This window comes from Bombina bombina, chromosome 1, assembly GCF_027579735.1.
Source record: "Bombina bombina isolate aBomBom1 chromosome 1, aBomBom1.pri, whole genome shotgun sequence".
Taxonomy (NCBI): Eukaryota; Metazoa; Chordata; class Amphibia; order Anura; family Bombinatoridae; genus Bombina; species Bombina bombina.
This window is the reverse complement of record NC_069499.1, coordinates 1,509,898,472-1,509,913,983: the sequence shown is the minus strand read 5'-3', so window position 1 is coordinate 1,509,913,983 and position 15,512 is coordinate 1,509,898,472. Positions and strand designations below refer to the sequence as shown.

At 40.6% G+C, this 15,512-nt stretch overlaps 1 protein-coding gene across 2 annotated transcripts in view; it reads left to right on the top strand.

Moving 5' to 3' along the window:
* Window positions 1-15,512, top strand: part of PECAM1 (platelet and endothelial cell adhesion molecule 1) — a 526,904-nt gene that overhangs the window by 363,143 nt on the left and 148,249 nt on the right. For both annotated transcript variants that reach the window (XM_053708076.1, XM_053708083.1), the window contains one exon: window positions 11,001-11,285. In XM_053708076.1, the coding sequence (XP_053564051.1) occupies window positions 11,001-11,285 (285 nt within the window). The remainder of the gene's footprint in view (window positions 1-11,000; window positions 11,286-15,512) is intronic.

Here is a 15,512-nt window from a genome sequence, read left to right as displayed (position 1 = left end):
GTTATAAATTGTAATTCAAGACTTTTCCTCCCAGAGGCAGATTCTTTCTCTCAAGATTATCTGCAGATCAGATAAAGAGGGAATGATAATTCCAGTTCCAGTGCAGGAACAGGGTCTCAGGTTCTACTTCAACCTATTTGTGGTTCCCAAAAAAGAGGGAACTTTCCGTACCATTCTAGACTTGAAGTGTCTAAACAAGTTTCTCAAATTTCCATCCTTCAAGATGGAGACTATATGCTCCATTCTTGCATTTGTACAAGAGGGCCAGTTCATTACAACCATAGACCTAAAGGATGCATATCTTCATGTTCCTATTCACAGGGACCATCACAGATTCCTGAGATTTGCCTTTCTGGACAAAAATTTCCAGTTCTTGGCCCTTCCATTTGGTCTAGCCACGGCTCCAAGAATATTTTAAAAGGTTCTGGGGGCTCTTTTGGCAGTGATCCGTTCTCGTGGAATTGCTGTGGCACCCTACCTGGACGATATATTGGTCCAGGCGCCATCTTTTCAACTAGCAAAATCTCACACAGAAATATTGTGTCTTTTCTTCGTTCCCACGGATGGAATGTGAATCTGGAAAAAAGCTCCCTTTCCCCTGCTACCAAAGTAGTGTTCTTAGAGACCATAATAGATTCTTTATTGATGAAGATTTTTCTGACAGAGGTCAGGAAAAACAAAATAATTTCCTCTTGTCTCTGTCTTCAGGCTTCTGCTCATCCTTCAGTGGCTCAATGTATGGAGGTAATCGGTCTGATGGTAGCTTCCATGGACATCATTCCTTTTGCTCGATTCCATTTGAGAGCTCTCCAGTTGTGCATGCTCAGACAATGGAATGGCGACCATGCAGATCTATCTCAGAGAATAGAGTTAGATCAGTCGTCAAGGGATTTTCTCCCATGGTGGATTTCTCAGGAACATCTGTCTCAGGGCACATGCTTTCGGGGGATCTTCCTGGGTGACCGTGACCACAGACGCCAGCCTGCTGGGCTGGGGAGCAGTTTGGAACTTGTTAAAAGCTCAGGGCCTTTGGATTCTTGGAGTTGAGGGCAATACAATGCTCTATTGGCTTGGTCTCAGTTGTCCTCAGCCCAGTTTATCAGGTTCCAGTCAGACAACATAATCTCTGTGGCTTACATCAATCACCAGGGAGGAACTCAGAGTTCCTTAGCCATGAAGGAGGTTACTCGGATTCTTCAGTGGGCAGAGACCCATAAATGCTGTCTTTCTGCCATCCACATTCCAGGAGTAGACAACTGGGAAGTGGATTTTTTGAGCAGACAGACTTTTCATCCTGGGTAGTGGGAACTCAATCCGGAGGTGTTTTCCAACTTAGTCCTCAAATGGGGGTGCCGGAGTTAGATCTGATGGCGTCCTGTCAGAACGCCAAACTTCCAAGGTACTGTTCAAGGTCAAGAGATCCGCATGCCGTTCTGATAGATGCTCTGACGGTTCCTTGGGTTTTCAGGTTGGCATAACTGTTTCCTCCTTTTGCTCTCCTTCCATGAGTCATTGTTCGTATCAAACAGGAGAGGGCATCAGTGATTCTAATAGCCCCAGCGTGGCCTTGCAGGATCTGGTTTGCAGACCGAGTGGAGATGTCATCTCTCCCACCTTGGAGACTACCTCTGAGGAAGGACCTCCTGATTCAGGGTCCCTTCCTTCATTCAAATCTCATTTCTATGAAGCTGACTGCTTGGAGATTGAATGCTTAATTCTGTCTAAGCAAGGTTTTTCTGAGTCGGTCATTGAGACCATGATTCAGGCTCGCAAACCTGTTACTAGAAAGATTTACCATAAGATATGGCGTAAATATCTTTATTGGTGTGAATCCAAGGGCTACTTTTGGAGTAGAATTAGAATTCCTAGAATTTTATCTTTTCGTCAGGAAGGCCTGGAGAAGGGATTGTCAGTCAGTACCCTGAAGGGTCTGATTTCTGCTTTTTCAGTTTTATTACATAAACGTTTGGCGGATGTGCCAGATGTGCAATCTTTTTGTCAGACCTTGGTCAAAATCAGGCCTGTCTTTAAGTCTGTTGCTCCTCCTTGGAGCCTTAAACTTGTTCTTAAAGTTTTACAGCTGTCTCTGTTTGAGCCGTTGCATTCCATAGACATTAAGTTGTTATCTTGCAAGGTTTTGTTTCTTGTTGCTATCTCTTCTGCTCGAAGAGTCTCGGAACTCTCAGCTCTGCAGTGTGATTCCCCTTATCTGATTTTTCGTGCCGATAAGGCGTACTAAGTTAGGTTTCCTTCCTAAGGTTGTTTCTAATAGAAATATCAATCAGGAAATTGTTGTTCCCTCTCTGTGTCCTAATCCTTCTTCTTCAAAAGAACGTTTGTTTCACAATTTAGATGTTGTACGTGCTGCTAAATTCTACTTACAGGCGACGAAGGATTTTCGCCAGTCCTATGCCCTCTTTGTCTGTTTCTCTGGGAAACGTAAAGGTCAGAAAGCTACTGCTGCTACTCTTTCTTTTTGGTTATGAAGTATAATTTGTTTGGCTTATGAGACTGCTGGACTTCTGTGGAACAAATTTGCAAGGCTGCAACTTGGTCTTCTCTACATACTTTTTTCAAAATATTACAAATTTGATAATTTTGCCTTGACTGAGGCTTCTTTTGTGAGAAAGGTTCTACAAGCGGTGGTGCTTTCTGTTTAGGACTGACTGTCTTGTCCCTCCCTATTTATCTGTGTCCTCTTAGTTGGGTATTGGTTCCCAACAGTAATTACTAAAGCCGTGGACTCACCATATCTTAGGAAAGAAAAACAAAATTTATGCTTACCTGATAAATTTATTTATTTCTGGATATGGTGAGTCCACGGCCCCACACTTTATTTTAAGACAGTTGTTCTTTTGACTATAACCTCAGGCACCTCTGCACCTTGTGTTACTCCTTTTTCTCCATTTCCCTTCGATCGAATGACTGGGCTTTGTGGGTAAGGGAGTGATACTTAACAGTTTAACTGTGGTGCTCTTTCCTCCTGCTGGTCAGGAGTGATATTCCCAACAGTAATTACTCAAGCCGTGGACTCACCATATCCGGAAATAAATACATTTATCAGGTAAGCATAAACTTTGTTTTTTCTTTCAAAAGTTGGTGAGAATCCACAAGCCATTGCATGTGGAGTCCTATACCCAAGCTGTGAAGCCCATGAGGCCACCATGAAATAGAATGGGAAAAACAGTAAAGGCACTGTGGCCTGCAAAACTTTCCTACTAAAAGCAGCCTCAGAGGAGGCAAACGTGGTAGAATTTGGAAAATGTACTATATGTAGAAATGATCAGATAGCTGCCTTGAACATTTATTCAACGGAAGCTTCATTTTTAAAAGCCAAGAGGTGGCAACTTCTCTGGTAAAATAAGCAGTCATTTGTTCTGGGGGAGACTTCCCTGCTACTAGGTATGCTTTATGAAAGATTTAAGCTAAGCTGCAAAGGTGATTGAAATAGCTTTCTATCCCAGCAGGGACCTGAGAAATTGATAAACAAGGAAGAAGAATTTCTGAATTCTATAGTGGCTTGAAGATAAAATCTCAAGACTCTACTATATACTGGTTTTGACAATGAACAGAGAAAAGCAGGTCTGATAGCTGGTCTTTTACTGACCAAAGCTTGAAAAAGGCTTGGAAGTTAGGAAGTCTTGAAATCCTCTTGTGATACAAAACTAAAAGAGCAGAAATTGGGCTTTTATGGCAACTGACTGATAAACCCTTATCCAGGCCTTCCTGAAAAAATTGAAGTGTTCAAGGAATTCTAAATGCGTTTCAATGGTAATTCTTAGACTCACACCAGGAAAGGAAAGCTTTTCAGACTTTGTGATAATTGAGTCTTGTAACCTGCTTTCTATAAAACCACTTTGAGACCATATTAGGCATTCAGGTGCAATGCCATCAAATTGAGAGATTTTAAGGTCTTGATGGAAGAAGGGACCTTAAGAGAGATGGTCCTTTCTGAGGTGCCAATCCTGGCTCAAGGACATTTGTACCAGATCTGCATACCAAGTCCTGCAAAGCCATAATTGAGCAACTAGAATCACTGAGACCCTTTCCTGTTTTATCCTGACTATTATCCTGGATAGTAAAACAAAAGGTGGAAAGATGTAAATGAGTTTGAATTACCAGGGAATCACTAGTTCTTTTATTAGAGTCACTTGTGAAACTCATTTCACACAATACTGGAGTAGCTTGAGATTCAAGTGAAAGGCCATGAGGTCTATGTCTGGCCTTCCCCAATTATTAAAATACATCCTAATTCAAGGACCATGCACTAAGGTGAACGTATGGACAACTGAGGAAGTCCGCTTCCAAATTGTCCACACCCGGAAAGTGAATTGCTGAAATCATGCAATGATAATCTTTCATCACTAAGGAAATTGAGTAGCACATTGGCGATAGATGTGACATTGTCTGACTGAGAGACCTGAAGATTGCAGGGAGTTCCAAGTTGATTGGTAACCTTGCCTAACAAGGGGACCAAACTCTCAGCTCTTTTTGGGAAACCCAGACCGAGCCCCATCCCAGCATGCTCATTTCCATGGTAATTACTACCCAATTTGGATGTAGAAATGATGCTCTCTCAATCAATGATTGGTGCATCTGCCACCAAGGTAGAGATTGTCTTGTATTGAAGTCAAAAGAGATCTTCTGAAACAGGTTGTTGTAATTTCCATTCTACTGTTGTAACCTTTTGAAGCTGCAAAAGACGTAAGATAAAAAAGCTTGTTTTTGATGTTTCTGTGAAATCCTCATGGCGGGGTTAACTTTTTGATTCCAAAACACTTTGCTCTTCTAATTGTTTTCGTTTTATTTGTCAATGACAGAATCCTGTTTTATTTCCTATGGCTGTGGGCTACAGCTGCACATATCTTAATGATTAAATAACACGCTTTTGAAATCCAAGCCCAGCTCAGAAGATCCTGGAGTGGAGAACTGCTAACTCCAACTTTGATATAAAATATCTCGCAATGCTTTTGTTTTTGCAAGCTGCCGTTAAGATAATGTTATATAATGCTGCACTATGTGCAGAATTATATAACATTATTTTAAATGTTTACTGTCCCTTTAAAAACAAAATTTATGCTTACCTGATAAATTTCTTTATTTCCGGACATGGAGAGTCCACAACGTCATTCCAATTACTAGTGGGATATTCAACTTCTGGCCAGCAGGAGGAGGCAAAGAGCACCCCAGCAAAGCTGTTAAGTGTAACTTCCCTTACCCATAATCCCCAGTCATTCAGCCGAAGGAAAATGGAAAAAGAAGAAAACACAAGTGTGAAAAAGGTGCCTGAGGTTTACTAAAGAAAACTGCCGAATTATAATTAAAAAGACTCTCCATGTCCGGAAAGAAAACATTTTATCAGGTAAGCATACATTTTTTTTTTCTTTCCTAAGACATGGAGAGACATCCACAATGTCATTCCAATTACTAGTGGGAACCAATACCCAAGCTAGAGGACACGGAATGAACAGGGAGGGAGAAAAAGGCAGGAGGACCTAAACAGAAGGCACCACCGCTTGAAGAAACTTTCTCCCGAAAGAAGTCTCAGCCGAGGCAAAAGTATCAAATTTGTAGAATTTGGAAAAAGTATGCAGAGAGGACCATGTAGCCGCCTTGCAAATCTGTTCCACAGAAGCTTCATTTTTGAAAGTCCAAGAAGAGGAGACAGCCCTAGTGGAATGAGCTGTAATTCTCTCGGGAGGCTGCTGTCCAGCAGTCTCATAAGCCAAACGAATCATACTTCTCAACCAGAGAGAAAGAATAGTAGAAGTGGCCTTCTAAACTTTACGCTTTTCAGAGAAACAACAAACAGGGCAGAAGATTGCCGAAAACCCTTAGTAGATTGTAGGTAAAACTGTAGAGCCCGCACAGCATCCAAGTTATGCAAAAGACGTTCCTTTATGAGAAGAAGGATTAGGACAAAAAAAAGGAACAACAATTTCCTGATTAAAGATTCAATTTGACACCGCCATAGGGAGAAAACCCAATTTAGTACAAAGGACTGCCTTATCTGCATGAAAGATAAGGTACGGGGAATCACACTGCAGAGCTGAAAGTTCAGAAACTCTGCGAGCAGAAGAATAGCAAGGAGAAATAAAACATTCCAAGATAATAATTTTATATCAACAAAATGCATCAGCTCAAATGGAGCCTGCAGCAAAACTTTAAGAACTAGATTAAGGCTCCATGGAGGAGCAACAGGTTTAAACACAGTCCTGATTCTGACCAGGGCCTGTACAAAAGATTGAACATCTGGTAAGTCTGCCAGACGTTTATGCAAAAAAATAGATAATGCAGAAATCTGACCCCTCAGAGTACTGACAAACCTTTCTACAGGCCATCCTAAAGAAAGGATAAAATACGGGGAATCCTCCCCCGTCTCAGGAGAAAACCTTAGATTCACACCTATAAAGATATTTACGCCATACCTTATGGTAAAACTTGTGAGTAACAGGTTTACGAGCCTGAAGCATAGTATCAATGACCGCTCCAGAAAAACCACGTCTAGACAGAACTAGGCGTTCAATCTCCAAGCAGTCAGCTTCAGAGAATCCAGGTTTGGATGGAAGAAAGGACCCTGAATTAGAAGGTCCTTCCTCAGAGGTAACCTCCAAGGAGGTAGAGATTACATCCTTACCCGATCCGTGAACCAGATCCTGTGAAGCCAGGCAGGAGCTATTAGAATTACCAATGCTCTCTCCTGTTTGATACGAGCAATGACTCGTGGAAGGAGAGCAAACAGAGGAAACCGAAATGCCAGAGAGAAAATCCAAGGAACCGCTACAGCATCTATCAGAACGGCCTGAGGATCTCTTGACCTTGAACCGTACCTTTGAACCTTGGCGTTTTGTCGAGACGCCATCAGATCTAACTCTGGAACCCCCCACCTGAGGGTTATCTGGAGAACACTTCCGGATGGAGATCCCGCTCCCCTGGATGAAAAGTCTGTGGGTCACAAAATCCGCCTCCCAATTGTCCACTCCTGGAATGTGGATGGCAGATAAGAGACAATTGTGAGCTTTCGCCCACTGCAGAATGTGAGTCACCTCCTTCATAGCAAAGGAACTCTGAGTTCCTCCCTGGTGGTTGATGTAAGCCTCTGAGGTGATGCTGTCCGACTGGAATCTGATAAACCGGACTAAAAAAATTTTTTTTAGAGACTTTTAGAGAGCCCTAAACTGCTCCCAAGCCCAATAGGCTGACATCCGTAGTCACAATCACTCAGGAGGGTCTCAGGAAGCAAGTTCCCAGAGTCAGGTTTCTCTGAGAAATTTACCACGAAAGAGAGTCTCTTGTCAGGGAGTCCAGATCTATTTTTTTTTTATAGGACTGAATGATCTCCGTTCCATTGACTGAGCATGTAAAGCTGCAGCGGTCGAAGATGGAACCGAGCAAAAGGAATGATGTCCAAGAAAGTCAACATCAGACCAATCACCTCCATGCATTGAGCCACTGTTGGATGAAGGCAGCCGGAGAGAAAGGCAAGCAGCAAGAGGTTTGTATTTTCTGACGTCCATCAGGAAAATCTTCATGGACATGGAATCTATCATTGTCCCTAGGAAAACACACACTCGTAGCTGGAACTAGAGAACTCTTTTACAGATTCACTTTCCCCCCTTCGGAACATAGAAAAGACAACAACATCACTGTGTGAGATTTGCTAGTTGAAAAGATGACGCCTGAACCAAGATGTCGTGTAGATAAGGCACCACAGCAATTCCCTGGGATCTGACCACTGCCAATAGAGCCCCCAGAACCTTTGTGAATATTCTGGGAGCCGTGGCCAGCCCAAACAGAAGTGCAACAAATGGGAATGCTTGTCCAGGATGGCAAACCTCATAAACTGGTGATGATCCCTGAGTATGGGAACATGAAGGGACGCGTCCTTCAGGTCTATGGTCGTCATGAACTGACCTACCTGAACCAATGGAAGAATGGAACAAATAGTTTCCATCTTGAAGGACGGAACCCTGAGGAATTTGTTTAGGTATTTTAAGTCTAGGATGGTACGGAAAGTTCCCTCCTTTTTGGGGACCACAAAGAGATTTGAATAGAATCCTTGACCCTGTTTCCCTAGAGGAACTGGAACAAATACTCCCAGGGAGGATAGGTCCTCTATGCAATTTAAGAAGGCCTTCCTCTTTAACTGGTTTGAGGATAGTCTTGACAGTAGAAATCTGCCCCTTGGAGGGCAAGACTTGAATCCTATATTATAACCCTGATCTGGGATATCGCGTATCCAAGCCTGTCGAAAAAAAGAAAGCCTGCCCCCCACCTGACCCAAAATCGAATCGGGGGCAGTTCAAGAGGACCTAGATTGGTCTGGTTTGGAAGAGGAGGAGGAAGACCTCTGACTTGTAAAGTTGCAAAAGGAACAAAAATTAGAAGTCTAATGACCCTTAGGTCTATTCTTCTTGTCCTGAGGTAAGAAAGATCCCTTTCCACCCGTAATCTCTGAAATGATTTCAGCCAGACCAGGCCCAAATAGGGTTTTACCCTTATAAGACAAAGCCAAAAGCTTGGCCTTTGAGGAGACATTAGCCGACTAAGATATTAACCACAGAGCTCTGTGAGCTAGCACAGCGAAGCTAGACATCTTAGCTCCTAGTCTGATTACCTGCATGTTGGCATCACAGATAAAGGAATTGGCCAGTTTAAGAGCTTTGATCCTATCTTGGATCTCCGCTACCGTAGTCTCCTCTGAAACAAGATCATACAGGCATCGCACCAATAAGATGCTGCTACCGCAAACGTAACAATACTCACAGCAGGTTGCCACTGTAATCCCTGATGGATGTACATCTTTTTAAAGCAAGCCTCTAGCTCTTTATCCATTGGATCTTTGAAAGAACAACCATCCTCTATAGGAATGGTAGTTATATTAGCTAGAGTAGAGATAGCTTCTTCTACTTTAGGCACAGAACGCCATGAGTCACGAATGGAGTCAGCAATAGGAAACTTTTTTTTTTTATAAAAAAACAGGAGAAGGTGAGAACGAAGTTCCCTCCTTTTTGGGACAGGAAAGAGGGCACTCAGTAGACAATGAATCTATATGCCACCAACAGCGCATTAATCTCCATATGAAAGAGATAGAATGCAAAATGAATATACAAAAAACATTTAAAAATGTGAATGATCATTTACTGATTTTCCACCAGATTGCGGTAAAAAATCATGAAGCTCAGGAGCAAAACGTGACAAAAGAAAGAGAAATATATTCCCTCATGTCCTTTTGTAATATTTTAATACACCAGGTAGAAAAATATAAATGATGGCAAACTGATTCAGATAGCCCTCAGCCCCCATTTTCTAGAGTCTTATATAATTTTACATAAATAAAGAGAAAATATTTATTCATATATCACTTTAAAGATCTCTAAGTCTAAGCGACCGTGTACTACAAACACTAGACACATCGTAGAGATAAAAACATTTTCTCCTAACATCACATTGCAGCGATAATTAAGTACGAGACCTGGCAAGCGGGAAATGCTGCCAGGAGTTAGGGCAAATGGTGCCAAAAATGATCAAATAATATCGCAACACACAGCCGCCATGACTACTTAGGATTGAACGTGTGTACAGCCCTCACACATGAGGAAAAAAGGCGCCGTACTTTAAACATAAAAGTGCATTAAACATACAGGCAAAACTCTCCTGCAAAGAGTACTCTCTTTCTGTTTGTGCTGCTGCCCTGAGATACATACAGTAGAGTTAAGGCTCTACAGAGAGTATAGACGATGGCGCCAAATCTATTCGCAGAAGCATAACTATCTGCCGACATGTGTGCGGTTGTCTCTGATGAATTATATAGAGGAGAGATTAAACCGCCGCTGCAGGGAGGGAGAATCCAAGCCCAGGATGTGAAAAACTTCACTAGAAGTCATAAATGCTGAGGCTATATAACCCCTTCCCTCATTGCCCACTCTCATTAGAGGGTACCCAGCAATAATAAAAGCCCCTCACCCCTATTATGTCTCAATCAGACCATAAGTCATGGGGGCAGAGGATACAGGGACTCACAGTTAGACGTCTTCATTCTTCTTACGAACTCCAGGTTTAGTCAGCATCATCATACATCTAACAGGGACCTGGGCAAAAAAGAAAGAACAGAGTAACCAACCCTGGCTTTCTATAATAGGGGTAGCAATAATGTTAGAAGTAAAGCAAAGACAACTTCACCGCCTTCTAACAGCTAAAAGCCACCATTACTCTTACTCAAGAGATTGACATGGACACAGCTAGACCCCAATCCTTGCTTGCAGGGAAACTACCCATAAAAGGATTATTATCTTCAGACACCAACTTTGCACAACCTCCATTGACAGAGACAAAGAGAATGACTGGGGATTATGGGTAAGGGAAGTTACACTTAAAAGCTTTGCTAGGGTGCTATTGCCTCCTCCTGCTGGCCAGGAGTTGAATATCCCACTAGTAATTGGAATGACATCGTGGACTCTCCATGTCTTAGGAAATAAATAAAAATACATTACATAAATAAAAATTAATCAAGATAATTCAAATACTGAATTTAAAAAATTAAGCAACACATACCAGAATAATACTTATACTATTATTTATAATAATAATCACCAACCAAATGAACCAGCCACCACTGATAATATTGTATTATGTGCCCTCATGATAGTGTATTTCCATGCAATGTCTTACATTTATTTAATCTTATACCTCCCAACAATTGTCAGATGTCTTCAAAGACTAGTAGACCAAGACTGGGGGAGCATTGTGACCAAAGCTGTGAGCGGAGCAATGAATAACAAGGTTGGAATAGGATGGGTGGAATTGGGGTGAGCCGTAAGGTGAAGTAAACGCAGACTTTAGGTTTACTTTTCTAGGAAAGGGTTGACTGTGAGGAGACAGGAAGGGCAGAGCTTTTAAACTGTGACAAATGTGCATTATATAGGATGGTAGAGAGTTCTGCAATTTTAAATTTGATAAAGCTGGAAATATCTATTTCAGTCTATTATTTTATATTACAGAACCTTTTTCTACTCCGAAAATGTACGTCTATCCTTCAACGAACATCACCGAAGGGCAAAACATAACTGTGACATGCTCCATAATAAAGTCCTCAATTCGATCTAAAATTGATTCAAATCCTGTGGAAATAACAATTCAGAAGGACAAGGTTATTTTGGTGAGCTCCAAGGAAGAAACTGCAATATATTTTCAGCTCGCCACTGTAAACCAAATGGGCAACTACACATGCAAAGCAGAATTAAATAGCATTATGAAAACTGCCAATGTCTACATACATGTTACAGGTAATATATCAGTTTTAACAAAGGATGTTTTGTGTTGTTCTGGTGCATAATTAGTGCAATCTGATTAATAATGTATATTTCTATTGTATTTGTCCATGTCAATTTTGGCCTTTTGGGGTTTGGATGTGGATTTAATATCTTATCCAAAATCATTTAGGATTTTTGTACATATCCTAGAGCAGGGTTCTTCAAATGTTTTTTACCCAAGACCCTGTGCAATGATACCACATACCTTCGTGACCCTATTTTAATGTTTGGTCTGAAAAATTCTGAAGTAATATACAAGATACTGTAGCTGCAATTTTATGCAAAGTGACTAAAACGTGTGTGTACTTTATTCCTGATTGTAGTCAAACGTGAAAGTGATATAAAAGGTAATAACACACACACTCTCATACAACACACACATGCACTCATACAACACACACACCACACACACTCTCATACAACACACACACACCCCACACACTCATACAACACACACACTCTCATACAACACACACACACCAAACACACCACACACACTCTGATACAACACACACACCATACACACTCTAATACAACACACACACCACACACTCTAATATAACACAAACACACAACACAGTCATACAACACACACACACACCACACACACTCTCATACAACACACACACCACACACTCTAATATAACACAAACACAACACACACACACCACACACACTCTGATACAACACACACACCACACACACTCTCCTACAACACACAGACAAGTCGCGACCGAGTAAACATGGTGTTGTGACCCAGTAAAGGGTCCCAACCCATGGGTTAAAGAACCCTGTCCTGGAGGATTTTTTTAGGGTTTATACACTGTCTTTTATTTATAAGAAGAAGAAAAAAAAAAATATATAGGTGGTCTGACTTGTAGTTAATACAAAAATGCATTCAGCTCCCATGTGCTTGGCATTACTGGGATGCAAAAAGATATGGGTCTTGAGTCCAATCAAAAATTTGACACAGATTAATTCTTTGTCATGCGCACACAGTCAATAAATTCAGTAAAGTAAATATACACACACACACACACACACACACATACACATACACACACACACAAAGCTGTCCAGTTAAGAAAGGTATTTTAAGGATGCACGATTCCATTTAGAAACACACAAATATTGAAATAAAAATACATTGCATAAATAAAAATTAATTAATTCAAAAGACTGATTAATTCAATTTTAAAAAATAAGAAACACAAAACATAATAATACTAAAACTACTATTTATAATAATAATTTTTGGGGTGTTTAGAAAAATATATGAGTCTTAAGTCCAATAAAAAATGCAATACTGCTAATTATTCCTTTGCCATGCACACACAGGGAATAAAGTCAGTAAAGTATGCACACACATATATTATTCACACATTGCCACAAGCATGCACAAACTTGTGCTAACACAGTAATCTTTTTCTGTACATTAGGAATACATCAATGACTGTGCATGGTGATCAGATTTAGGATTGAACAAATCCACACATTTTAACTCTAACAAACCCCTCACTATGCCCCTGACCCAAATTATTCCTCTTAAAGACCAACCAGGTAGATTACAAGATATGCGCAATATTATTTTACCCTCTATAGCTCTGCCATTACAAGTTTTAAAACAGCCACCTTGTGCGTGCGATATGGTTACGTTGAGCTCCATATCGCACAAAATACAAGCGCTGTTTTGACGTGCTCGTGCACGCTTTCCCTATAGACATCAATGGGGAGAGCGGGTTAGAAAAAAAACCTAACACCTGAGATCGCAGAATGAAAAGCTCCGTAACGCAACCCCATTGGGGAAAAAAAGTTACGTCTAAACCTAACATCCTAACATAAACTCCACGTCTAAACACCCCTAATCTGCTGCCCCTGACATTCCCGCCACCTACATAAAGTTATTAACCCCTAATCTGCCTCTCCCGACATTGCTGCCACCGAAAGAAATCTATTAACCCCTAATCTGCCGCTCCCGATATCGCCTCCACTATACTAAAGTTATTAACCCCTATTCCTCTGCACCCCAACATCGCCCACACTATAATAAATATATTAAACCCTATTCCGCCGCTCTCCAACATCGCCGCCACTAAATAAAGTTATTAACCCCTAAACCTCTGGCCTCCCACATCACTACCACTAAATAAACTCATTAACCACTAAACCGCCAGCCCCCCACATCGCAACAACCTAAATTAAACTATATTAACCTCTAAACCTAACCCTAACCCTCCCTAACTTTAACATAATTAAAATAGAGCTAAATTAAAGTTACAATTATTAATTAAATAATACCTATTTAAAACTAAATACATACTTAGCTGTGAAATAAAACCAAAGCTAGCTACAATATAACTAATAGTTATATTGTAGCTAGCTTAGGTTTTATTTTTTATTTCACAGGTAAGTTTGTATTTATTTTAACTAGGTAGACTAGTTAGAAAATAGTTATTAACTATTTACTAACTACCTAGTTAAAATAAATACAAACTTACCTGTGAAATGAAACCTAAGCTGCCTTACACTAAAACCTACCATTACAAAAAATAAAAAAACCTATCATTACAAAAAATAACAAAAGAAAACATAATTTATGTAAGAACTTACCTAATAAATTAATTTCTTTAATATTGGCAAGTCCATGAGCTAGTGATGTATGGGATATACAATCCTACCAGGAGGGGCAAAGTTTCCCAAACCTCAAAATGCCAATACACCCCTCACCACCACCCACAATTCAGTTTAACGAATAGCCAAGTAGTGGGGTGAAAAAGAAAGGAGTAAAAAGCATCAACAAAGGAATTTGGAAATAATTGTGCTTTATACAAAAAATCATAACCACCATAAAAAGGGTGGGTCTCATGGACTCTTGTCAATATGAAAGAAATGAATTTATCAGGTAAGTTCTTACATAAATTATGTTTTCTTTCATGTAATTGGCAAGAGTCCATGAGCTAGTGACGTATGGGATAGAAATACCCAAGATGTGGAACTCCACACAAGAGACACTAGAGAGGGAGGGATAAAAACTAAATTTATGCTTACCTGATAAATTTATTTCTCTTGTGGTGTATCCAGTCCACGGATTCATCCATTACTTGTGGGATATTCTCCTTCCCAACAGGAAGCTGCAAGAGGATCACCCACAGCAGAGATGTCTATATAGCTCCTCCCCTAACTGCCACCTCCAGTCATTCGACCGAAGACAAGCAAGAGAAAGGAGAAACTATAGGGTGCAGTGGTGACTGTAGTTTAAAAATAAAAAACACCTGCCTTAAAATGACAGGGTGGGCCATGGACTGGATACACCACAAGAGAAATAAATTTATCAGGTAAGCATAAATTTTGTTTTCTCTTGTAAGGTGTATCCATTCCACGGATTCATCCATTACTTGTGGGATACCAATACCAAAGCTATAGGACACGGATGAAGGGAGGGACAAGGCAGGCGCTTAAACGGAAGGCACCACTGCCTGTAAGACCTTTCTCCCAAAAATAGCCTCCGAAGAAGCAAAAGTATCGAATTTGTAGAATTTAGAAAAAGTATGAAGCGAAGACCAAGTCGCCGCCTAACAAATCTGTTCAACAGAAGCCTCATTTTTAAAAGCCCATGTGGAAGCCACCGCTCTAGTGGAATAAGATGTAATTATTTCAGGAGGCTGCTGGCCAGCAGTCTCATAAGATAAGCGGATTATACTTCTTAACCAAAAGGAAAGAGAAGTTGCTAAAGCCTTTTGGCCTCTTCTCTGTCCAGAGTAAACAACAAACAATGCCGATGTTTGACGAAAATCCTTAGTAGCTTGTAAATAAAACTTTAAAGCACGAACCACGTCAAGATTATGTAATAGACGTTCCTTCTTTGAAGAAGAATTAGGACACAGTGACGGAACAACAATCGCCTGATTGATATTCTTATTAGATACCACCTTAGGAAGAAACCCAGGTTTGGTACGCAAAACTACCTTATCTGCATGGAAGATCAGATAAGGGGAATCACACTGTAAGGCAGATAACTCTGAAACTCTTCGAGCCGAAGAAATAGCTACCAAAAACAGAACTTTCCAAGATAAAAGCTTGATATCTATGGAATGCAGAGGTTCAAACGGAACCCCTTGAAGAACCTTAAGAACTAAATTTAAACTCCATGGCGGAGCAACAGGTTTAAACACAGGCTTGATTCTAAGTAAAGCCTGACAA